Here is a 23669-nt window from a genome sequence, read left to right on the forward strand (position 1 = left end):
TAACTTAAACCTTTTCGTAAAGCAACTTAAAATTAAAAATGTAAGGAGATGATATACCGACTTGCTCCGAGTGATGCTTGAGATTTTAGAAGCAAAATGAAACAAAACCGATCACAAATCAGATTGCCATTAATAAGCTTCAACCACTATTTTTTTTTGGGGGTTCAACCACTAATTATTAACATATAATACACTCCTCTGTTGTAAAACAGGTCCATTTCTGTCTATCAACCTGGACGATTACTTGTCCACTTTTGTGTAGATGCGTAGTCAGAAAATACTTATTTTGAAAAAGGAGGGACTAGGCAAAATAGCGAAGTTGTGATATTTTTGGTCTACTTGTAAACACGTATCCAGCCATACTATTTTTAAGAATTCAATCCAGACATCCCAAGAGATATTGTTATCAGGATTAAAATGTTTTCATTGCATGAAACCCAATTGTCTGGGATTGAGTGCACATATTGTTCCTTCGCATTGCCTAACAACAATTCGTATTTATAAATTGGTTCTCGAGTGCGAATAAGCTGCTGGATAATAACCTAAGATAAATCTAGATAAGTACTTTCGTAGATATAATATAGCATAGACATAATAATGTAAAACTAGTAGCAACAGGCTTTCAACCTGCATAACATCCCTTGTCTATGGACCGATATTGTGACTTTGTGGGTATTCATAGGTCATGGCCAGTTATCCCTACTTCATTACATACGGATTTAATTTAATTTATCAATTGTTGGTACATCTTAGCTAGAAATGTGGTATTATTTGCCTTGCAGTAAATATGAGTTAACCTCTAGGATTAACTTCTAGTATATATACTTGAGGAGTTGAGGAGCAGCCCAGACTCTACAACTACAAGTGAGGTTTTTTGAATTGTGAAGATGAGTGGGTGTGGTGTTCGTGCTTGATTGCGTGTGAGTGAATGCGCACATCAAATATATACTTGAATAAAATATAATTTATTTTAAGTACAATTTTGTTGCTAAATTATGAAGAATATTATTTCAACAAAATACTCCATCTCATCAAATAAGAAACAAGCTTTTAAAACATTGTGTGACAATCCATCCACCATTGGGTAAAAAGGTAATTCTACCACATTTTCCTACAAATAAAATTAAATATACATACTATAAAGAGAGACACAATGAAAACATTTCTCACCTAGATTAGACCATTCTCCTCCTAGAGAGTCCATATGTCAGGTCCACGGGTTTGCAGGAAAGAAGGTAGACTCACTTTTTTCACCCAACGCCGCACGTGTACCCACAGTTCCGTTCCTCCTTTTTCGGTGTCCATCAACGTGAGTACATTCATACCATCTTGCATGGTCTACAGTCATGTAGTTTTCTTTTGCACGGTCTTGATTGATTGTCTCCCTTTTACAAATTCGCCTTCCTTTTGCATGGTCTTGATTGGCTATTGCCTTTGCCTTCCTTTTTCATATCTTTCTTTTACATATCTCGCTGATTGCCTTCCTTTTGCATGCTCTCGATGGCCTGTTGCCTTTACTTTACACCAAATAAATATGTACCCACCCCGCCAATCATTTTTCGGTCTCCGAAAATTTCCGTACTTACATGCATTTTAAGTCAATGGTCTATTCCGCGCAAACAAAATTATTGTGTATACATGAAAAATTGATCATGCAAGCAGTTCTATCGACGATTTGCTCTGTAAGGTCCTTTCAGTTTTATGTTTTTTCAATTCGTTGCATTTACAATGACCAATGGTGTTCAATTGTTTATTGAAAGTAAAATTGATTGTGCAAACAACTGGTCAATTGATTTGCACGGTATCCTTTAAATTATATTTTTTTCATTTGTTGATGCATGCACGATGATATGTATTCCAATGCTATCTCTATTTTTATCATATTACTACATATCAAATCATCAAATGATTTTTAAAAAAACTTAATGTAAAATTCAAGAATTATCGATTCTCTCACGGCTACTTTTTTTAAAGAAAGCTCTTTCACGGTTATTTAAGGTCTATAAATGATTGATTCAAATGGTGCTTCATCCAATTGAAAATAAAACCCCTGCTTGATTGATGAAATATACGGAGAATTGCAAGTTTTCTTGGTATCAACTTAAGACATTTAATATTCGTTAAGTTAATAATCCGGAGGTTTCAAATTGTAGGTCGTTTCGGCAAATCTAGATACAACAAATAAACTATGAATCTAGAAAATAGCGTATATAGGTACAGAGCAAAATCTATGTATCTAAATTTGTCAAAACAACCTACAATTTGGAACGGATGGTGTATAAATCTTTTGTTTACTATATTTTAAAAGTACGTGCTTGTGGCACGTACATCTACACAAGTATGATAACGTTGACAAGCGTAATCGGTAAACATTAGTGTTAGCTAAACCCTAAACACTAATAAACAATACATTGAGCATTTTCGTTCCATCTCACAAGAGTCCAGCCTCCGGCTCCCAGCTCTAAGTAGGAGGCTTTGCCAAACATGTCTTCATATTATGAACATTTGCATGTTAGAGGCAATGGTTACAACATAAACCACTAAATAAGACATCTCCAAAATTATTTTTATTCTGAAGAGAGTAATGGAAGTCTGAGTGATGATTCAGTGTCCGCTGCAGTATTCAACTATTCATGACACTTCGAATCATGTGTGTACATAATAGTAACATGATGACTAGCATGATATACCTAGATTTTCATAACACTATCTTCAGTAGTCTAGACTCTAGAATCACCACACTGTTTTCTTCTTAAGGTTGTATCACCACACTGTACATCTATGATGCCCTTTTTTTATTCCAAAAATGCATACATTTTATGAAACATTCTATTTGAAATGCAACAACTGCATACAAGTTATGACCACAAGCAGATTTCAATCTGAGTACTGGCAATAAATTTCATTATATAGCAAATCACCCTCAAATTAATAAAGCAAATTAGGGACATCAGAATTTCAATCTGCATTCAAGGAGTGACAACAACAAAAAAAAAGAAAAGGCAAAACATCATCTCTGAAGTCTAAACTGATGCAATGCATAAATCGTGCACCTAGTTCAAATGCGTCCAGTTGCAAGGGTACAGCTAATTGGTTTGAAACCTTTTCAACAAAGGTCTCTGGAATAGTTTACCGAGGTCCAACTAGCTAGAAACTGGCTGTTTCAGCTTTAATTAAACCACACAACTACTCAACTACGCTGCTCATGCTCGAGAGCATGCGAAGAATATTACAAGGACAAAGTTCCCCAGCCTCGTGTTGACTGAGGGACTGCCAAGAACCGACTTACAACTTCACATAAACTTACATGAAAGATAACCAGCGCCCTTGTGACGATAGCTTATGAGCAAAGAATTAGCTCGCCTTTTGTAGCATTTCTTACCTCTGCATCTGTCATTTCAATTCTAATTTCCATTTGCCTCAGCTCATTGATAGTTACATCAATGGCGTTGCTTGTCACATCTCTGTTTTCGACATTTGTGTTACTACCTTCTGTAATACTTTCAGACGAGCTCAGCTGCTCTGCCCCTTCCTTGGGGGCAGGAAAACTGCTAGTGTTGTCTTCAGCAACACATTCCCTTACAGCTTTCCATTCTAGCCTTCTTAAGAAACATTCTTCAATATCATCCAGCGACGTGTCTTCATTATAGTTTTCGAATCCAATGAAAGGCAAATGGCAGTCAATTGATGTGTGCCTCCTGGACACACCAATTAGCTGTTCGTTGTCTACTCTTAGTGCAGACGCCTTGTCAATATCTTTTTGTCTTTTGTTATCATCGCAGTTACAGTTCTTACTGCCACTATCATTTTCATCATCCTGTTGGTCATGACCCTCCTCATCGATTTCTTCAGATAAAGATGATGAATATGAAAATGATGAATAGGCTCCTGCATCATCATCATCACGTTCTCGAAGTGTTTTGAGAATCAAGGTCTTGAGCAAGTTCATGACTCGAACAGCATGCATCAGAGCAGTCAGTGGATCGGACATCTGATTGGAGGAAAATTTCAGTTCTCTTGCTAGCGCTTGTGTCAACAAACAAGGTTGATCTGTTAGAGGGCAATACCTGTGTCATATTGGGTGCAATAACCATGGCAACATTTCTCGCATTCATCTTATTTGACTCCTCTTCCTCAACAACATCAGCCATGAGCTCTACAACCCAATGAAGAAGTGCAGCTTGAGTTGGTGGAAGAAGCTCCACGAGCTCAATGCATTGCTCCTCTGTGTTGCAGTGAAGGACTTGCACAGGTGAGAGGCTGTCAAGCACGCCCTCAGGGAGTTCTCTGAACCAGGCCTGTATCACATGCACAGTGCATAATGTAAAAGATTCAGTGCCATTGCTCCATTCGCGGTTTCAGCATTGCTCTAGTGCTAATGTTTAAAGGAATACATGCTAAAACCAGTATCAAGTATATTTAAAATTATTCCCATACAGAGGATTGTATTGTTGATTTTTGTTTTTAAAGAAAGCCATGTGCAATGGGAACAAAGGAAAAACTATGCAGATAACATGACTTCATGACTTGCGGACCAAAATCAAGGATATATACAGGCTTCAACTAAACTAACCAGAAGCATCATCAGATTTATTTTTCTTCTGAAAACAACCATACATCTAGAGAGCCCAACTTCATCTTGAGATCTGAAAAGGTTAACTTAAGAGTTGTACAGACTCTCAGGTCACACCTATGTCAATAAAATTAGACAAATAACATTCATTCTGTACTACTCTATCTGCCTAAAATGTATGCGTCTTTGACTTTAAAATGAGAGTGTAGTCTACAACTACAAGAGATCTTCTATCACAACATGTTGGTTAACTCTGAAATTTCAGACTAAAAGTTTTTTGAAGGAAAGAAAGAAAAAAGATCTGCCAACACATCACCCCAGTATCTGAAAACTTTGAGCACAGATTCTAAAATGGCATCTATTGAACAGCATTTCAATGAGCATATTTTAGTACTAGTACCAATTTTAGGTGCTTGAATTAAGGAACATCTAACCAATTTGGTTTGGTTCCTTCCAATAAAAGAACAAGACTGAACAGGCATCAGGCAAAAGCGTTATAAGATGCAGAATGCTGCTCATGCCTCAAGACTAACACATCAGGCTCACCTTCCAACTTGACAGGACATTGTCAAACGGCTTTTGTTTCAGTGTTCCTCTTTAAGAGAAGTGTGAGAACAATAAGGCGAAAGTGCTCGTTAATACTGTACCTTGATCAGACTGGCCAGGCAATGCACGTCGATGTCGTCAGGCACGATGCCACTGTTGAGCTGCTCCCTCACATGCTCCTCCTGGCTGTTCTCCGGGGTGATCCGGAAGATCCCCTCTGCCTGAAATTGCAAAAAATATTTAAGGAAAGTACTCAATTCTAATGCGCTCGGACATCTTTTGCAGCTTCCAAACACCTATTGAGAAGGCTTGAACGACCGAAACACTCGTACCCTGAGTCCATCCTGCGCGTACAGCCGCTCCTGCATCTGCAGTAGGATCTTGGGCACCGAGTTCCCCTTGTCGTCGTAGCCGCACTGCATCGACTCCGGCGACACCCCGAACACGCTCGCGCTGCACGAATTCAAAAGAAAAGAAAAAGAAAAAGAAACGTTAGTAATCGAGGCAGCTCGGGATCGAACATTCGGGCCTCAGCTGGACACAAGAGGCAGGCGTGAACAGAAGCCGTGCTCCCAGATCCCCCCAACCGACCTGGCGCTGGGGACCGGGCCGGGGATCTCGAGCTCGAACTCGACGGGGAGGCCGAGGAAGCCGTGGAGGCGGTCGAAGGTGACGTGCGCGACGTGGCGGACGTCGGTGGGCCAGCCGATCTCCATCCCCCGGGCCGCCCCCGCGGGGTCGTCGGCGTCCGCCACCTGGCACGGCAGCACCACCGACTTGCGGAGCGCGGCCAGCACCAGCGCCAGTACCTGCCCCTGCCCCTGCGCCTGCGCCTGCGCCTGCTGCCGCCCCTCCTCCGCCTTCCCCTCACCTCCCCCGCCGCCGCAGACGGGCGCCATTACCGCCTCGACCATGGCGTCGCACCCGTCGCTGGCCGCCGTGGCTCCTCAATCACGGGCGCCCAATTGAGCTGGGCTGAGCTGAGCTGAGGTGAGTAATGCAGGGTGATGAGTGGGGGAGTGAGGGCAGCCTCGATTTGGGGAAAGAGGTGCCCTTTTAAATGCAGTGTCGTTGCGGTTGCGATCCGCGAATTTGAATTGGGGGAAAGCTCGTGGGGCCCAGAAGGGAGAGGGGGCTCCAACGGCCGATAAATTCAAATGTCCGGCCGGCAAGTCTTGCATCTGGGTACCTTGAGTTTTACCATATATCACAGGGATAACTGCCTGCAGGGACATTGTCAAAAAAACAAAAATTGTGTCAAAAAATTTAGAGATATTGGTGATAGTATCCTTCGACGAACATAAAGGGTTTACTTTGATTTTCAGAAAACTTCCATCACGACTAAAAGCTGATTTCTATCTCAAAATCTAGCATAAATTTCATAATTGTAATGCAAAGATTTGGTGTTTTCATCACCAATTAGTAGAAGAATATGAGAAAAATTAGAAATGGAAACACAACTCAACACGAAACCAATCTAAATTCTGTAATCTTCCTCTCTGACACAAGTGGAATTCTATAGACATGTTAGGAATTTTTTTTCAAATAATAGTATTTTAATAGAAAATTGCAAAAATAAATGCTGAAAAAGAAAAATTGTAAATCTAGTAGCCGAGGCTACTCAAAAGCCTACAAGGGACCTATCGGCCGCTGGGTGTCCGACAGCCCTCGTAGCAGCCCAAGTTGATGCTGAGTAGGTGCTGACTGGACTTATAGGCTACGACAGGATCTATTGGCCTGCTAAGAGCCAATAGGTCTATCGGCTATTTAGCAATCAATAAATCCTGCAGTCACGACCTAGCAGCCGATAGGTCGTCTGTTGGCTTTTGAGTAACGGACATGCTACTATATTTACAATTTTTCTTTTTCAACATTTATTTTTGCAATTTTTCATTAAAATATTATTATTTCAAAAAAAAATTGACATGCTAGTGTTGTGTTCAGTTTTGTATATTTGCATGTGGGTTTCACATTAGCATATTCCCTATTGTACAACCATGTAAAATTTCAAGAGCAAACTTGGTCAATTTGGTGGAAGAAAAGAGATGATTTGCAGCTGTAACATACGTGAACGATCTTTTTTCCCTAAAAAAGTTTTAAGCCAAGATTTTATTAGCTAAGGCACATCAAGGCACCATTCTTCGTTTGTACAATTTGACAAACGTTCAGATCACTCACCTTATTCAAAGATGGGAAGTTTGCAAGCCCTTGGAACTTATTATGCGAAATGAAACGGAGACCCAAAGCCTTGACGGCTGACCCGTCCGCTATTATCCATTTTTTTCAAAGAAATGCAATAGGTACAGGATGTTTCGAACCAGCCAAGCGTTTGCAGAAATAGAAACGAGGGTCATGACTCACATGCCTGATGCAGAATATTTGCTTGACCAACTCTGCAGAAAAAGGTCTTTGGCTCACATGCCAAGGGAAGAAGGGTGAACATGGAGCAGTCTTCTGAAAGAAAAAGGAGCACGTGTTTTTTATTTGCTAGACCAACTGACCTGAGGATTGTAGAGGAAGTGAAGAAATGCGATGACTCGAGTAGGAAGTGTAACGCAAAATTCACTTAGGCCGGCGGCAACGGGGCCGATAGTCTCTCTAACCGTGTGTTTGGTTGCGGGATCAATGGGTTGGGTTGGATCCAACCCGGATTTTGGGGACGGAGCCGACCCATCCATTGTTTGGTTGTACTTCTGATTTTGGGGACGGAGTGAACCCATTTCATGTTTGGTTGGAGGAATTGAGAATACGGGTTGGATGACGGATTGGATGACACGATAACACCGTTAATGAGGGTCCCACTTGCCACCAATGGACCCCACCTGTCAACCTCTCACTTTTTTCTTTTTCTTTTTATTTTTTTCTCTCCCTTATCTTCTTCCTCAGCCCGTGCGCCCGGCCCCCCGCCTTGCCCTGCGGCGCTCGCCGGCCCCGGGCCGCCTCCTGGCCGGCGCCGCCCCCCACCCCCTTCTCCCTCCCCTCCCAGGCCGGGCGCCGCTCCGCCGCGGGCGCGAGCCGCCGCGGGGCGCCGCGGGCGAGCTCCGCCGCTGGCGCGAGCCGCCGCGGGCCGCTTCCTGGCCGGCGCCGTCCCCCACCCCCTTCTCCCTCCCCTCCCTGGCCGGGCGCCGCTCCGCTGCGGGCGCGAGCCGCCGCGGGCCGCCTCGGGCGAGCTCCGCCGCGGGCCGCCTCCTGGCCGGCGCCGCCCCCACCCCCTTCTCCTCCCTCCCCTCCCTGGCCGGGCGCCGCTCCGCCGCGGGCCGCCTCCTGGCCGGCGCCGCCCCCCACCCCCTTCTCCTCCCTCCCCTCCCTGGTCGGGCGCTGCTCCGCCGCGGGCGAGCTCCGCCGCTGGCGCGAGCCGCCGCGGGCTGCCTCCTGGCCGGCGCCGCCCCCCACCCCCTTCTCCTCCCCCCTTCTCCCTCCCCTCCCTGGCCGGGCGCCGCTCCGCCGCGGGCTGCCTCCTGGCCGGCGCCGCCCCCACCCCCCTTCTCCGCCTCCTGGCCACCCCCCTCCGCCTCGTCCAGCCGCCGGATCCACGCGCGGCGCGGCCTCAGGTCCTCGCCGGGGCGCAGCGTTGGGGGCCGAGCTCGGGCGCTCCTTGCTGAGCTTGGCGAGCGGCGCGGCAGGAGGCGGCGGGCGGCGCGGCAGGAGGCGGCGGGTGCTGACGGAACGGACGGAAGAGGCACGGACGGGAGCGGGTTGGCTCCGTCCGCCAGTTTTCGGAGGACGGGGTAAACCCGCATCTAGAGGAAATATTCCCTTTTCGAGCCAACCCAACCCTCTGCTCTTCTATCCAAACAACCGCGGGGACGGGTCCGCTCCGACCTGGCTGGTGCCGCTCTCCAACCAAACATACGGTAAAAGAGGTCCAGCTAGCTAGGAAAGAGAAACGAAGAGAGAGAAAGTTCGTTGTCGCCAGAACTAGCGAGAGCCGCTTGCACACATCCCCATGCTGAGAGATTTGTGATTATAAAAAAACTGGCATGTGGGGCCTGTGAGACTGTGAAATGCACGGTCTAAACTAATCTGTTGGGTGACTGCTATACTGCTTACTATAGCTGAACTACATTATAGAAAGTATACTATCTCTATTGTTGCGGGCAGCTCCAGCGTATAAATATTTAGATGGTGCTCCAAACTGCCATGTCAAGAAGATGCTAAATTTTGAAAACCTCTTCAGCGTATTGCACTTTTATTTGACCTAATGTAGGTTCCACATGTTGTTAAAATAATCTCCACCGTACCAACTCTATTGCAGAGGAGTCCATGGGCATGCCGGCAATCCCTATTGAGATCTGACACATGCTGCTTTATTTTATTCCTTAGCTTGGGTGCCCAAATAAGCTTCGGGTGCTACCAGAGCACCGGTGAAAACTTTTACTCCAGCGTAGGGTGCTACCAGAGCACCGGTGAAAACTTTTAGGCCCTGTTCCACGGGCTGTAAACGCAAAAAAATTTTTGTGACGAAATCTTGCCAATTTAAAGTACTAAATGAAGTTTATTCACAAAACTTTTTGCACAGATAGGTTGTAAATCGCGAGACGAATCTAATGATGCTAATTAATCCATGATCAATTAATAATTAGCGGATGATTACTGTAGCATTACTGTTGCAAATCATGGATTAAGTAGGCTCATTAGATTCGTCTCTTGATTTACAGTCCATTCATGCAAAAAGTTTTGTAAATAGACTTCATTTAATACTTCAAATTAGCAAGATTCCTTCGCAAAATTTTGTGTTTTTGTGTTTTTGAGTTTAATGGGTGGGAACTAAACAGGACCTTACTCCAGCGTATAGTACCATCCTCAGCTCATTCTCTCTTAGGCCAAGTATTATAGATGGCGCGAAGGTGGCTGCGAGCCGACGTGGAGGAAGAGAGAGAACGCGGTAGGCGTCTCGCCATCCGCCCGCTGCACCCGGCTGAGAGCCTTCTCCTTCACTCCTATTGGCTGAATCACCGGGGCCCGCCACCATCATTGCGCGCCTCCCAGCCGGCGTTGGGCGTGGTTATAACTTAGGCCAGTCTCAGTGGGGATTTCATGACATTAATTAGATGGACACCTCAGCAAAAAAGCTGACATGGCAAGTAAATTAATAGGAGAGAGAAGGAAAGCGTTTCTTCCCCACGAAACGACTCGGGCGGCGTTTCCAAGTCGACGAAACGCATGTGAAACCCGCACTGAGAGCTTCAGCCGTTTCATGGCGGATCTCGTGTACGCTGGGCGGCCGCGCTCCCGCTCGGACCTTGCGCGCCAAATCGTTGCAGCTCGCGCCAAAGCCAATCGGTCTCGCCACCAAAGCCAATCCATCCCCTTCCCTGCAGTTGGAGCCGCCACCCCTGTTTTAGATCTGTCTCCACCCCTGCCCTTCCTCCCTTCGCCTCCTAGCTGCTGGTGGTCCCATGAAGGGCTGCGGTGGCCAGGGGGAAGATCGTCCCCAGCCCGGCGGTGGCTCTGAAAGATGTCGTGGCGGTGGTCCCATGAAGGGCTGCGGTGGCGGCACAGAGGAGGGGCGTGGTGGCGGCTTCGTGAAGGGCCTCGGCGCCGGCACGACGACGGGCGGGGGTGGCACTTCTCCGACGACTCCGGTGTCTCTGGCAGCTCCAACGGCAGCTCCACACCCACCACCACCCATTCCATGTTGGCCTGGAACTGGAACCGGAGGTAGCAGCGGCCAGAGCAGTTTCCCACAATATGTGAATCCATGGTAAGCACCGATTTGTCCTATCCATGAGTAGCATGCTGCGCTAATCCAACAGTTCATGATTTATGATGCGTAGCTTGAACACTGCTTGGAATTTGTATGCATTACGAATTAAGGGAATTGCCTTGACAAAGTTTTTGGTAGACTAAATTACTAGTTTTTGAGAACATGAATACTGGCTGCAAGTAGTCAAACCAATGCCATATGTGTTGTAAAGTGGTAAGAACTCGGACTCAACCTGCAGAAAAGCAGTGCTCTTGTTAAGTGAACATGTAGAGGTGGTTACCTCAATTTTTTTTACAGTTAAAACTTGTTTCAGCTCTAGCAAATCAGATGTAGAAAGTGCAGTTTCAGACTTCCAGTAAAGCTTGCTGTTTCAGCTTATAGAATGTAATCCAAATATTTGTTTTGACACAACAATGTTTATTTACCATGTTCTACTAGACTCAATATGCATAGATGAAATATGCAGTAGTTTAGATTGACTTCATTGCCAGGCAATTTCAGCTACCATCTATGATCTCAGTGCTAAATCAGTGCAAGCATTCATTTTTTTCTTGCTTGGTACTTGTAGGGGTGGTTATTTGAATTTGTTGGATGAGTTCATCACAGAGGATGAACTCCTAGATGACGTAATCAGTGAAACAGTGTTGGTCTTGAAGGCAAGTGTAGAAGCTCTTGGTGAAGAGGCGTCTGATCATCGATTGCGTGCAAGAAGCTATATCAAAAGGCCACGGGAGGAGTATCATGATCATCTTGTGAGTGATTATTTCTCGGATAATCCTCTCTATCCGCCCAATATTTTTCGTCGAAGATTTCGTATGCGAATGCCATTATTCCTACACATTGTCGATGAATTGGGCAAGTGGTCAGGATACTTCACTACAAGGGTGGATGCACTTGGTCGGCAAGGACTGACAGCACTACAAAAGTGCACGGCGGCTATTCGCCAATTAGCTAATGGTAGTGCGGCGGATCATCTAGATGAGTCTCTAAAGATTGGCGAGACTACTTCCATGGAGGCGATGAAGTACTTTGTTGAGGGTGTTATAGCTGTATTTGGTGAACGATATTTGAGACGCCCCACTAAGGAAGATGCTGAGCGTCTACTCAAGATTGGAGAGAGACGAGGTTTTCCTGGTATGTTTGGCAGTATTGATTGTATGCATTGGCAATGGGAGAGATGTCCAACTGCATGGAAGGGCCAATTCACTCGGGGTGATCAGAAAGTCCCAACGATAATTCTTGAGGCCGTGGCATCACATGATCTTTGGATTTGGCATGCATTCTTCGGAGTTGCAGGTTCTAACAATGATATAAATGTCCTGCAGCAGTCCCATCTATTTATGGAAGAACTAAAGGGACAAGCTCCAAGAGTACAATACATGGTTAATGGAAATCAATATAACACAGGTTACTATCTTGCGGATGGGATATACCCGGAATGGGCTGTTTTTGTGAAGTCAATATCCATGCCTATCTCCGACAAGGACAAGTTATATGCACAGGAACAAGAAGGAAAGAGAAAGGATATCGAACGCGCATTTGGAGTATTGCGTCGTCGATGGAGCGTCTTGAAAAAGCCAGCTCGCCTATACGATCGTGGTCAACTTGAGAAAGTGGTGCTAGCTTGTATCGTCCTTCACAATATGATTGTTGAAGATGAAAAAAAAGTAGAGGACATTGAAGAGAATCTTGATCTAAATGAAGCCCCTAGTATAGTGACCGTGCAAGAACCCGAATTCTCCCCCGAAGACTATGTTCCATTTGAAAGGGTGCTACAAAACGAAGAAGATATTCGAGATCGTTCGGCTCATATACAACTTAAGAAGGATTTGGTGGAGCACATTTGGAACAAGCACAGGCGCCGTCGAAATTAATCTGCAAATCCATGGTAAGCACTGATTTATCCTATTCACGAGTAGCATGCTGCCCTGATCCAAGTAGTATTTGAGAACATGAATACTGCCCTGATCCTATTCACAAAGTTTTTAGTAGCCTAAATTACTAGTATTTGAGAACATGAATACTGGCTCCAAGTAGTCAAACCAATGCCATAGGTGCTGTAAAGTGGTAAGAACTCGGACTCAACACGCAGAAAAGCAGTGCTCTTGTTAACTGAAGATGTAGGGGTCAAACTAATGCCAAGCATGTGAGTCATTTCTTCCACTAAGTTGCATCTAGGGAGCTCTTGGTATTCTGAACTTTGTTACTACCTTGTGCTTTTCTCAGGAGACATTTCTTCCACTAATAACAGGAGCATTTGTGCAAGGATATCATTTTAATTTTGCGGAATGCAAGGATATCAATTGGGAGGCATGTGCTTTTGGTCAATTATCTTGGAAGGTCGCAATGTAGTGGACACTTAATTATTATTTTCAGTTATTTTGGTGCGAAACTGCTCCATTCTTTATTATGTGAAGTGAACTGCTGGTTTCAGATTGAAGCTCCTTTCAGCATCATCTTTATTTATCATGTTCTATTGGACTAAATATATAGTTTAGAAACAATTGCAAAAAAAGCTATAGAGTTCTCATGGTACATTTGATCACAACACAATGTACATATTAAATACTGCATCCTGCCTATGAAACTGTGTAGCGAAACTGTGCACTGAGAGTGGTAGTTTCATGGTAGTTTCATCCCACAGAAAAGCTGATGTGGCAGTCTAGGTTACAGTGCCATGAAACTCCCACTGAAACCGGCCTTATAAGCCATGCTCTTAGGGCGTCCGCGACGGTCCTCGCCAGCAGCTAGCAACGTCGCCGGCTGCATTTACTCTCCGGGCCCGCGCGCGCTCTCCCGTCGCTCAAATTGATCGGGAACGAACTCCTTGCTAGCAAATACTGTGCATCTACTGTTCACCAATTAAAAAATGAAATCGCTGGCCCAAATCGCCCGCCGGTGCGGACGCCCTTATTGCAGCACTACCACAAAACACAAGCTGGAGCTGCTCTTAGGAGCAACGGATGCGCTCATTATCTTGCTGCAAATGAAATAGCTAGCACACAGGATGTCTTTATACGTTGGGTCGCTGGCCCTGCGTCCTGTTTTTCTTTAAAAAATATTTTTGCAATAAAATAATCGTCGCGTCCTTTTTTTTTTAAAGAACCTCGCGTCCTGTTTTGTAGAAGCTCCTCTGCTTTCGCTAGAGGAGAGGAGCCAGAGGCCAGAGACACCAGAACGCCGTGAGCTGCTTCTTTTTTTTACCCGGCCTGTATGCCTGCGCCCGCTCACCATCACCAGACACCAGCTAGAACGAGCTACTGTGGGGCCGCCGCTCGCGAGATAGACCCGCTGCCACGTGGGGCCAAGGCCAGCAGCATGCCGGCCTGTCACGTGGGGACCAGGCCCGAGTGCCCCCGACCCGACCGCATTCGCGTGGCGTGCAGGCCGCCGGCCGGTTTGAGCTCGCGCGGCGCGCCTGGTGGGCTGGTCTGGTGGCTGCTGCTCGCCTGCTCCGATCCGGCTCCGCAGCTGCGGCGCGGCGGTTTCGAATTCCTCGGGAGGGAAGCTGAAGAAGCTTCCGCTTTCAAGTCCCCTGTTCCCTCCTGTCCGTGGTGACCGGTCGGTCCCCTGGTCCCTGGATACGGTGAGGCAAGGGCGTGCCCGCGTGGGCGCGTGGCATCTGTGCTTGCGTCGCCGCGTGGCTAGGGTGGCAACGGCCGTTAAATTTAACCTAAATAATTTAAAGATCGAATTTTAAAAAATTACTAGACTCTAATTTTATATAATTTTAAGAATAAAAATTTAAAATTATAATTGAACTGTAGAGTGATCAGTAGGACAATTGCCCGTTACCACCCCTACGCTCCACGCACGGGCCGTGCGTTTTGGACTGGTGGCAGTGGCACCTCACGACACATACCTGAAGCACTACACGCACGGGGCTCCCAACTAAATTCAAAGACAGGAACCAAAAAAAGACAGAACAAAAACCCATCATACTGCACGGATTCCTTGATTTTCTTCTCGACATCGCCTTCTCTTCATCCACTCTGTTGGCTGGTTTGTCAGCCAACTAACCAGCAATATTTTTCTCTCATATTAAATCAGCACCAGTCACTAGTCAAACAGTAAGTATTTTTCTCTCATAACAAATCAACACCAGCCACCGGTCACGGCCAGCCGAACAGAGCACGCAACCCCTTTTAGTTAACTCGACATGTGATCCAGAGAAAGGCTGCTTTATTTGTGTTTAGTTTACGATGATTGAGCTCCTCTTATATCCACAAGGTCGTAAATTATAATTTGTAGCTTAAGCTTACGTGAATCTGGATGTTGTTATTGTTGTTGTTGTTTGTTCAAATCATACTTGGTTCAGACTCTCACGGGCTACCAGCTGATTTTCGCATTGCACTCGTGTTGTTTTAATATAAGATGAATACATATTCTAGGTGTTGGCTTAGCCCTTGCTTATACATTACCATAGCGATCTTTATTGAAATAATAGTATTTGCAATAAAAGATGTGGTAATGGCTTGTCATTTCGAAAGTTGCAATTCCAGTAGCTAAGGTTATTTGGTAGCCGACATGTAGATTGGCAATTATTCAGACGCTACATCTATTGACACTATTGGCACATATCTGATGCTCTGTGGACCGGCCCAAAGATAGCTATTAGGGGGCGACAAGGCCCACGTTGAGGGGCATGCCGGTTATGGGCTGTGGTCACGTGTCCATGACAATTTTGTACACATTGTCAAAACACTTAACCATTTTTAGAAAAAAAATAATAATTACAGACCAGTGACCCCATGTATGCAGAATTTGGTGAATCTAAAAGAACCATTTTTTAATTTCTATTGGAAGGTCAAATCTGAGGAAACAATTTGAAAATTTCCAAATGGTACATGTTGAGAAAACCCCTTAATTTTTTTTTGAAATTTAATAACACTAACAAGTAAGGCCAATTGATGACCATATATGCAAAATGAAATGTGCACATTTTAACTAACATGTTTGTGAAGTTCCATAAATTTTTAATTATATTGCTACTTTTGGAAGCTCAAACCATGGGAAACCATTTAAAATTTCCAACGTTAAGCACACGCTTAACCGTTTTTGAAAAATTAAATAACACCAATTTTTTTATAGCCCGATGACCATGTTTGCAAAATGGAATGCAGTTGAAAGCACACATTGTCGGTAACATCATTTTTGAAATTGAATAACACCAGCTATATAGTGTGGTGACCATGCATGTTTGTGAAATGGGATGTACACACTGTACGCAACATGCCTCTGAAGTTTGATAAATTGTAAAGTACATTTGCTATTTCTTTTGAAATGTTAAATAAGTTAACAATATGAATTTTTTGAAATGTGTGTCAACGCAAATCAAACAAAATAAATTGTGATATACGTTTCGGCAATCTATCTCAAGCATACAATAATAACAGATTTAAGATTCATGCAAAAAAAAGCTCCGGCGAAATCCTTCTGGCGCCGGCCGGACAGCACGAGAACGGCGTGGAGCCGTGGCCAACTCAGCACTGCAAACTTGTCTCTACTACAAACCACCAGACTTCTCCGGATGGGTTTCCCTCCAAAAAGCTCGCACAGCACCAGCCCGGCCACCATCGCCGAGAAGAGCAGACCACGCGAGAGGAAGAGGGTTCTCGTATGAGGAAGTGGGTGCGGGCGGCGCTGATGGGCGCGCTGGGCGCCGCCGAGCTGCTCCTCAGCGCGGCCGTCCACCTCGGCTACGCCTTCTACATCTTCGGCGCCGCTGTCGCCGCCGACGTCGCAGCCTCCCTCGTGAAGCGCCTCATGCCCGCCAAGGATGTCGCCGTCGCGAGCGAGGACGAGGCCGCGGCCCTGCTCGACGGCGCCGCGCCGCCGATCGTGCTGGTGCACGGCATCTTCGGCTTCGGCAAAGGCGTGCGTGCATGGATGCTCTGTTCTCCTCTGCTCTGCTTTCCTCTCGCTCCACACTCTCATCAGAGGTCTCCTCGGCGTCGCAGAGGCTGGGAGGGCTCTCGTACTTCGCCGACGCGGAGGACAAGGACGGCCGCGTGCTGGTGCCGGACCTGGGCGCGTTCACCAGCGTCCACGACCGGGCCCGGGAGCTCTTCTACTACCTCAAGGGCGGGCGCGTCGACTACGGCGAGGCGCACAGCGCGGCGTGCGGCCACGCCCGGTTCGGGCGGGCCTACGCGCGCGGCCACTACCCGCTCTGGGACGAGGCCCACCCCGTGCACCTCGTCGGCCACTCCGCCGGTGCGCAGGTCGCCCGCCTCCTCCAGCAGATGCTCCACGACGGCGCGTTCGAGGGCCATGCCGCCGCCACCTCCGCGCGCTGGGTGCTCAGCGTCACCTCCCTCTCCGGCGCGCTCAACGGCAGCACGCGCGCGTACATCGACGGCGCGCGCCCCGAGGACGGCGGGGGCCGGTCGCTGCGCCCCGCGTGCCTCCTCCAGATCTGCCGCGCCGGCAGCGTGCTCTACCACTGGCTCGACCTCCCTCCCTGGCTCAAGCGCTACTACGACTTCGGCTTCGACCACTTCGGCATGTCGCGCTGCCTCGTCGGCGCCCGGGGGCTCGCCGACGCCCTGGTCGCCGGCCGGCGGGGCCCGTTCGCGACGGGGGACTGGATCGTGCCGGACCTCACGATCCAGGGCGCGGCGAGGATCAACGCCCGGGTGCGCACGTTCCCGGGCTCCTTCTACTTCAGCTACGCCAGCCGTGTCCCGTCGGGGCTGCTGGGGATCCACCCGCTGCTCTTCCTCCGCGCCCTGCAGATGCGCCGCTGGCGCTGGCCGGCCGGCGCGCCACCGCCGTACGAGGGGTACCGGGACGAGGACTGGGAGGACAACGACGGCGCGCTCAACACCTTCTCCATGACGCACCCGCGGGTCCCCGAGGAGCACCCGAGCGAGCCGGTGGAGGAGGAGGAGGACGGCGCCGGCGCCGGCCGCCCGCTGCGGCCCGGCGTCTGGTACTACCGGATCGTGGAGGCGGACCACATGGCATTCGTCATCAACCGCCGCCGCGGGGGCGTGCAGTTCGACCTCGTCTACGACAGCATCTTCCGCAACTGCCGGAGTCTGTGCCTGCCGGACCGCCCCGCCACCGACGCCGCTCCGGAAGCAGAGCTGACGAATCCGGACTGAGATCTCGTCGAGCGGCCGAATTTATGAAATCCATTCTTGATCCATTCTTTACTTTCCGTGATTATTCTTTGGATAGGTTCATGTGATCATCATCGGATGATGATGGTGGAACTTTTGAATAGTTTCGTTCCCGCTACCACCAGAAAGTAATGCATGCATTTCCTACTGATTGACTGTGGCCCATCAGAAGTACACTCAAGCAGCAGCAGACTCCCTGACGGCCTTCAACTTGGGCTTCGCGGTTTCAGCTCTGTCAAGTTCATCTTCGCTTTCTTATCGCCAGACTGCTCAAAATAGTCATTGCTAGATAAGAAGATTCCTCTCGCGAAAGAAAGGAGCTGAGGGGCGACGCCGCCACCGCTTGCGGGCCCGTTCCCTCGCCTCCGGCCTCGCTGCCGGTGGTGACGAGGAGCGGGGGTCCGTCTCTTCAACAGATCGCCTGTCTTCGTAGGGTCTTAGTCGAGTCCACCTAGATTTAGGATTTTCTCGCCGTCGATGTTTGGCAGTGGAGTTAGGTTTTGCCGGAGGAGTGTGGCTCCTCTGCGGCTTGCTTTTCCTGGCGACGCCGGTGATGCGGAAGCGACGGCGGCACAGCGGAATAATTTCTCCCAACCTCTTCCGTTCTCCGATGGCGATATACTCCGACGTCAACGGAGAGGCTGGGGAAACCTGTCCAGGAGTCGAGGGCCGGCGCATCGTCGTCTTCTTCAGGTGATGATGTTGTTGATCCTATTAATCTCGAGGAAGATGATCTTTGGTGAAAATCTGAGCTTTGCTCGGGTTGCCGGCGGTGGAATCGAAGGATGCGTCGTGGGTACGGGAGTTGGCCGATGCGCCTGGGAGACTGTACTCAGCTGATTCGCCTAGAAGTAAGCCCTTCTCTGCGGCCTCCACCTTGTGGAGATTGGCTCTGGTGCTCGACGACGATTGGGAAGTGGCTTTGGCGGCGGTGACGAACGGATCTCTATAGACTTCGAGGAAGATGAACATGAGCTTTGGACTTCTTTGTAATTTTTCTTTTCTTTGGGATCCTATTTGTGAAAGGGCCGGTGTAATGCGCTAAGATCAATACATTTTCCTTCTCAAAAAAAAATAGTCATTGCTATCCGCGTGTACAAGTCGTCGGCAATGTAAACCCTATTATTGGATATTTTGTTTCAAGCAGCTCAAGGTCTTCTTTATTTCGCGACTTAACTTTTCCAAATAGGAGTTCTGATTGATGATGAATTGATTATGGAACTTTCGAATAGTTTCTTTCCCGCTACCGCCTGAAAATAATGCATCCCCTACTGGTTGATTGTGGCCCATCAGAGTTGATCTGATGGTGAAGTAGAAGTACACTAAAGCAGCAGCAGACTGATTATGGAACTTTTGAATAGTTTTGTTCCCGCTACCGCATGAAAATAATGCATCCCCGACTGGTTGATTGTGGCCTATCAGAGTTGATCTGATGGTGAAGTAGAAGTACACTAAGGCAGCAGCAGAATCCCTACCAGGCAGTCGTCAAAATTGCCATTGGACGTCTATTATTTGTTTCTTGAAGTTTCACCAATTCACCACAAGCATAAACTGATGGATTCTGGAGCTAATCAGGGAGCTGAACTGGCTATTTTGTTTCAGCTTAGCTCATCCAGGTGCAGAACGGAAACGCAACACATGACGCCAAAACTGGAAACTCATATCGATAAATGATCTGAGGACTGCTGAAAACAGCTATCGCGAAATGTTTTCATGGCTGCACGATGCAGCCAGGACATCTGACTTACCGGAATCATATAGATCGACAACTCCGATAACTGCTAGCATCTCATCTCGGATGCTTATTTCAAAGGGGAAAAAGGGGGATGCATCCCCTTTTCATGCTACAACAAATTTTGTGTTGTTCCTAAGGTTCTTGGTCCAACAGACCAGATTTGATGTAATCCCTTGGCATCTAGTTGGCCTTTGACTCAATGACCCTCTTCGCAAAAGAGGGCAAACAAAATGATGCTGTGTGGATCTGAAAAGCAGAAATAGGATCAGGAAACAGCCATGTGAATTCTCATGCAAAGGCGATAGGAACTGGGAAGGTCAGTAAAAATACAAACCTCGGAGTTGTAGAACTTCAGCGGTCCTTTCGATTTCGTAGAATGCTCATCCTCCTCAATGTTAAAAACAGGGTGCTGGAAATCAACAGCAGGCCCCTCGGTGGAGCAAAGCATGAAGCCAATCACACCACTGCAGTGGAAGCATGTCAGTAACGGTAGCTAAAGAGGGAAAGTGGTTCAGTCACACACTATACAGCATTGTCCGAGCAGTACCTAGGGTATGTAGGTACTGTTGTCCAAGCATAGTTAACTGAGCCTTCGAAAACTTGGCGGCAATTGGCAACAATGTCTTCAATGATGTGCATATGTAGCCAAATGCTCTCTGCCTGGGTGCACACAACTCCACCTGGACGTAAAGCCCTGGCCACCGACTGGAAGAAAGGCTTCTCAAAAAGCTCTTGAGCAGGACCTAGTTATGCAGGGAAATGTTGATGAAAAGTACAAAAATAAAGCTCTGTTGATGAAACAGCATGTACAAAAAGCACGTGATTCACAACAGTTACCTATCGGATCAGAGGAATCGACAATCACTGCATCGTAAGTACCCTCTGGAACGTTTTTCAAAAAGGCCACGCCTGCATCATCAACAGAAAATTTAAATGCACAAGGTTATTACTGATTGACAACTGAAATATTCATCAAATCAAATTCAAATAAGTCAAATGAGAGTAAATTGCAGAGTAGACTTTTAAAAAAATAGTGGGGTAAAAGACATGGCTTAAAGTAATTATGCAGGGGCATCAAGAAATATGCTAATGATGGAGTCAAAATGCAGTGTGTTCTCATTTGGAAAGAATAAACAGCTGACAAATTTCACAACAATGTGATTTAACAAATATTAGAAATAGGAATGAGACAAAAAAAAAACTAAAGATATTCGCCGTAGAAGCGTTGAAATCAAAAGTTGCATATCCTATTTTTCTAGAGCAGTCATTGCCACATAAACAAATTATGATACAAAGTAAACCACCATCATATGCAAAGAACATAGCATGCTACTAACCATCTCCAATGTGTAATGACACACGAGGGTCTTCAAATCCAACAGCCAGATGAGGGAAAAATTGCTTGGAGACCTGCATGATTGAGCAGACAAAATAATAAGTATAGAGACAAAGTTTTAAGAAATTCACTAAATCTATAAAGGACATTTCAAGTGCATGCACAGCAAAATCTTGATGATTAATCAACAAAATGTTATTAGAGCAACAATACACATGAAACTTCATATTGAGAACTCTCAGCATACCACATGCTTTCCATTAGATTTATGGAAATGAATAAAAATTAAATTGAGGTTCTGTGGCACCAAACAACAGCCAACGGTATCGTTTTAGCAATATGGACTGTGTCGCACACTGTCATAACCAATGTGGCAAAAAGAGGTGAAGCAAAGGAAATCAAGTCAACCAACAAAATCACCAGACAGGAAGCGACATCTAGGATCGCAGCAGGAACCTTAGACGAAACAAGACATAAAACCTTAGAAAGATTAGTTTCAATAAGAAATAGTATACTTCACTTAACTACTACTATAATTCAGATGCCAGCAACCATCAGCACAAATTTACAGTACAAAAGTATGAAAATGAATGGCTTTTAAATTTTGTAAATAGAATGACAGAAGAAGCTCATGTCACTGTCGAGAAATCAAGTGATGTCAAATCAATCATAGACCTAAACTTGAAAGGGAAACATGAATATTAGTTTAGCCTTAAGCCTATTTAGGAATAACTTCTTTGACTAGTTAAGGCTACTGCAAACTAGAGAAAAACATTATACACGAAAAATCCAAAAGAAACCAGGTGCTATTTGATGTGTCAAACATCTAGAGTCCTTATGACAGAACCGTTGAAATTGAATGGTTATTACATAGAGAACGATGAGAGCAATGGCCATTATGTGTTAGTGAGGAGAGAAGGGCGTCTTACATCTACCACCATCTTGTCAATTTCACAAATGTCAATTTGTTCCACAGAGGAATGTCGTGAAACCTCACGCAGAACACCACCATCTCCTCCTCCTATAACTAACACCTGTGCATCATCAAAGAAATAGAGATTGCCTCCAATAAATTTTACAAACTTGATACACGCATCATTTGAAAAGTACAAATGCCTAAGTTCACCTGGTAACTCTAAGTATGAGTGCTCTCTGAACAATTTAAGTATCAATTGCTCTACAAACAATTCTAAAAATCCATGCAAACTACAAGGATATGACAGAAAAAGGGGCCCATGGGATTTACCTTCTTGGGATCTTTGATGGAGCAAAGGGGGAGATGGGTGATCATCTCTTGGTATGCGCATTCATCCCTCTCAGTAACCTGGATCACTCCATCCAGCACCAGCACCTTGCCGTACGTAGAGGACTACAACACAGAACAGAGAAACAGATTCATCTCCCATTATGAGCGATGGCAGACGACGCATTGCAGGCGGCTTGGGTGGAAAAGTAAAACAAAAATTACCTGGAAAACCATGACATTTTGGTAGTCCGACTTCCCTTGGAACAGCACCTTCTCCACCTTCAAAGAGTGCGCCTCACCTACCATGGACACAAAGAGAATCCGTGAGAAAAAGCAGCTAAACCACGGGCATGTCATGAGTTGCGGCGAGAGAATAAAAAATGCATGCATAGATACGATCTCAGTAGCAGCAGAACAACATTTTTTTTTCTATCTCTTATGCCTAAATTAAGCTAGCTCAGAGTGCAAAATCAGTCTCCTCTGCCAAAAGCATAATCAGGTTTGTAAGAAAATTCAGCACCCCCGTGCGCCATCCCTTCCGAAAACTGCAAAACGTGCACTCGCATTGACGGCACGAGGCGTCCGCTAGGCGAAGGGCGAAACGAAACCGAATCAGCCGAGCAGAGGAGCAGGAGCAGCAAGGGACGGAACAAGCAGCAGCAGAGGGGGGAGCAAGGAGCACGAGCAACAGGGACACGCACCGGGCCACATGGGGCTGATCTCGGAGAACCATCCGGGGATGACGGCGGAGATCCCCGCCTGCTCGCCGGCACCGGCCGCCGAATCGGCCCCCGCCCCCGCCCCCGCCGCCACGGCGTCCTCCGCAGTCTCCCGCGCCCTCTTGGCCGCCGCCTCGGCCTCCATCCCGAGAACCCGGAGGAGCGGGGAGGTAGGCGAGCGCGCCGGCGAGCTCGGCAGGCGGCTGGCGGCTGGCGGCGGCTGGGGAGGAGAGGGAGCGCTGGCAGCCGCGGCCTTGAGATTAGGGCTCCGCTTTCCCGGATGCGCGTGTGTGGCTTTTGCGGGGGTTTTGGGCTTCCGCACCGCGCCCCGTTATAAATAACGGAACGGGCCAGGGCGAGCGGCGCGGCGGCCCCCATCCTATCGCCGATAGATTCCGGCCTTCCGGGGCTCCGCCACCGCCACGGCTCAACGCTCCTGGCCAGTGACGGGTGGGGCCGGAGCCCTGTGAGGGCCCAGAGGTCGGCGACGGCGCCCATCTGAACGGCGGAGACGGACCAAGCGTTTATTCGGCGGAGTGGGGGCGCGTCCCCTGCTTTCGGGACTCCTTTATTCCAGGATGCCCGGTTGAATGGCCTGCCGTTGTCGCATTGGGCTGCGGCACACACGCCGCAGAGATAACAAAGATGATTAAAGCTGGAAGTCGGGCTCGGCTCGGCTC

General features: G+C 47.2%; 4 protein-coding genes across 6 annotated transcripts; 2 read left to right on the forward strand and 2 right to left on the reverse strand.

Annotated features, from left to right (window-relative positions):
- Nucleotides 1-2941: 2941 nt before the first annotated feature.
- On the reverse strand, nt 2942-6140 carry LOC120669156 (rho GTPase-activating protein 2-like). Its single transcript, XM_039948959.1, has 5 exons — nt 5711-6140; nt 5452-5572; nt 5221-5340; nt 4068-4298; nt 2942-3991 (listed from the first exon to the last, which is right to left on the reverse strand). Exons 1-5 carry the CDS (start codon nt 6031-6033, stop codon nt 3341-3343), a joined length of 1446 nt encoding a protein of 481 aa, XP_039804893.1. The 5' UTR covers nt 6034-6140; the 3' UTR covers nt 2942-3340.
- A 5365-nt stretch (nt 6141-11505) lies between these two features.
- Nucleotides 11506-12943, forward strand: LOC120695951 (protein ALP1-like). The gene has a single exon (XM_039979146.1). It carries the CDS (start codon nt 11642-11644, stop codon nt 12698-12700), a length of 1059 nt encoding a protein of 352 aa, XP_039835080.1. The 5' UTR covers nt 11506-11641; the 3' UTR covers nt 12701-12943.
- A 3432-nt stretch (nt 12944-16375) lies between these two features.
- On the forward strand, nt 16376-18190 carry LOC120695952 (lipase-like). Its single transcript, XM_039979147.1, has 2 exons — nt 16376-16703; nt 16787-18190. The coding sequence occupies exons 1-2, from the start codon at nt 16446-16448 to the stop codon at nt 17933-17935; spliced, it is 1407 nt and encodes a 468-aa protein (XP_039835081.1). The 5' UTR covers nt 16376-16445; the 3' UTR covers nt 17936-18190.
- A 1339-nt stretch (nt 18191-19529) lies between these two features.
- LOC120669165 (spermidine synthase 1) lies at nt 19530-23305 on the reverse strand. Of its 3 annotated transcripts, XR_005672670.1 has the most exons (10): nt 22972-23305; nt 22493-22569; nt 22271-22393; nt 21954-22058; nt 21026-21098; nt 20526-20615; nt 20236-20431; nt 20023-20152; nt 19804-19934; nt 19530-19773 (listed from the first exon to the last, which is right to left on the reverse strand). XR_005672670.1 is itself a non-coding variant. In XM_039948971.1 (9 exons), the coding sequence occupies exons 1-9, from the start codon at nt 23132-23134 to the stop codon at nt 19869-19871; spliced, it is 1005 nt and encodes a 334-aa protein (XP_039804905.1). In that variant the 5' UTR covers nt 23135-23305; the 3' UTR covers nt 19531-19868. The 3 variants fall into 3 exon arrangements, 2 of the variants coding, with proteins under 2 accessions (XP_039804905.1, XP_039804898.1); XM_039948971.1 differs by having other exon boundaries at nt 19531-19934; nt 20526-20597; XM_039948964.1 differs by having other exon boundaries at nt 19531-19934.
- Nucleotides 23306-23669: the final 364 nt, after the last annotated feature.

The sequence above is a fragment of the Panicum virgatum genome, chromosome 2K (genome assembly GCF_016808335.1).
Source record: "Panicum virgatum strain AP13 chromosome 2K, P.virgatum_v5, whole genome shotgun sequence".
Lineage (NCBI taxonomy): Eukaryota > Viridiplantae > Streptophyta > Magnoliopsida > Poales > Poaceae > Panicum > Panicum virgatum.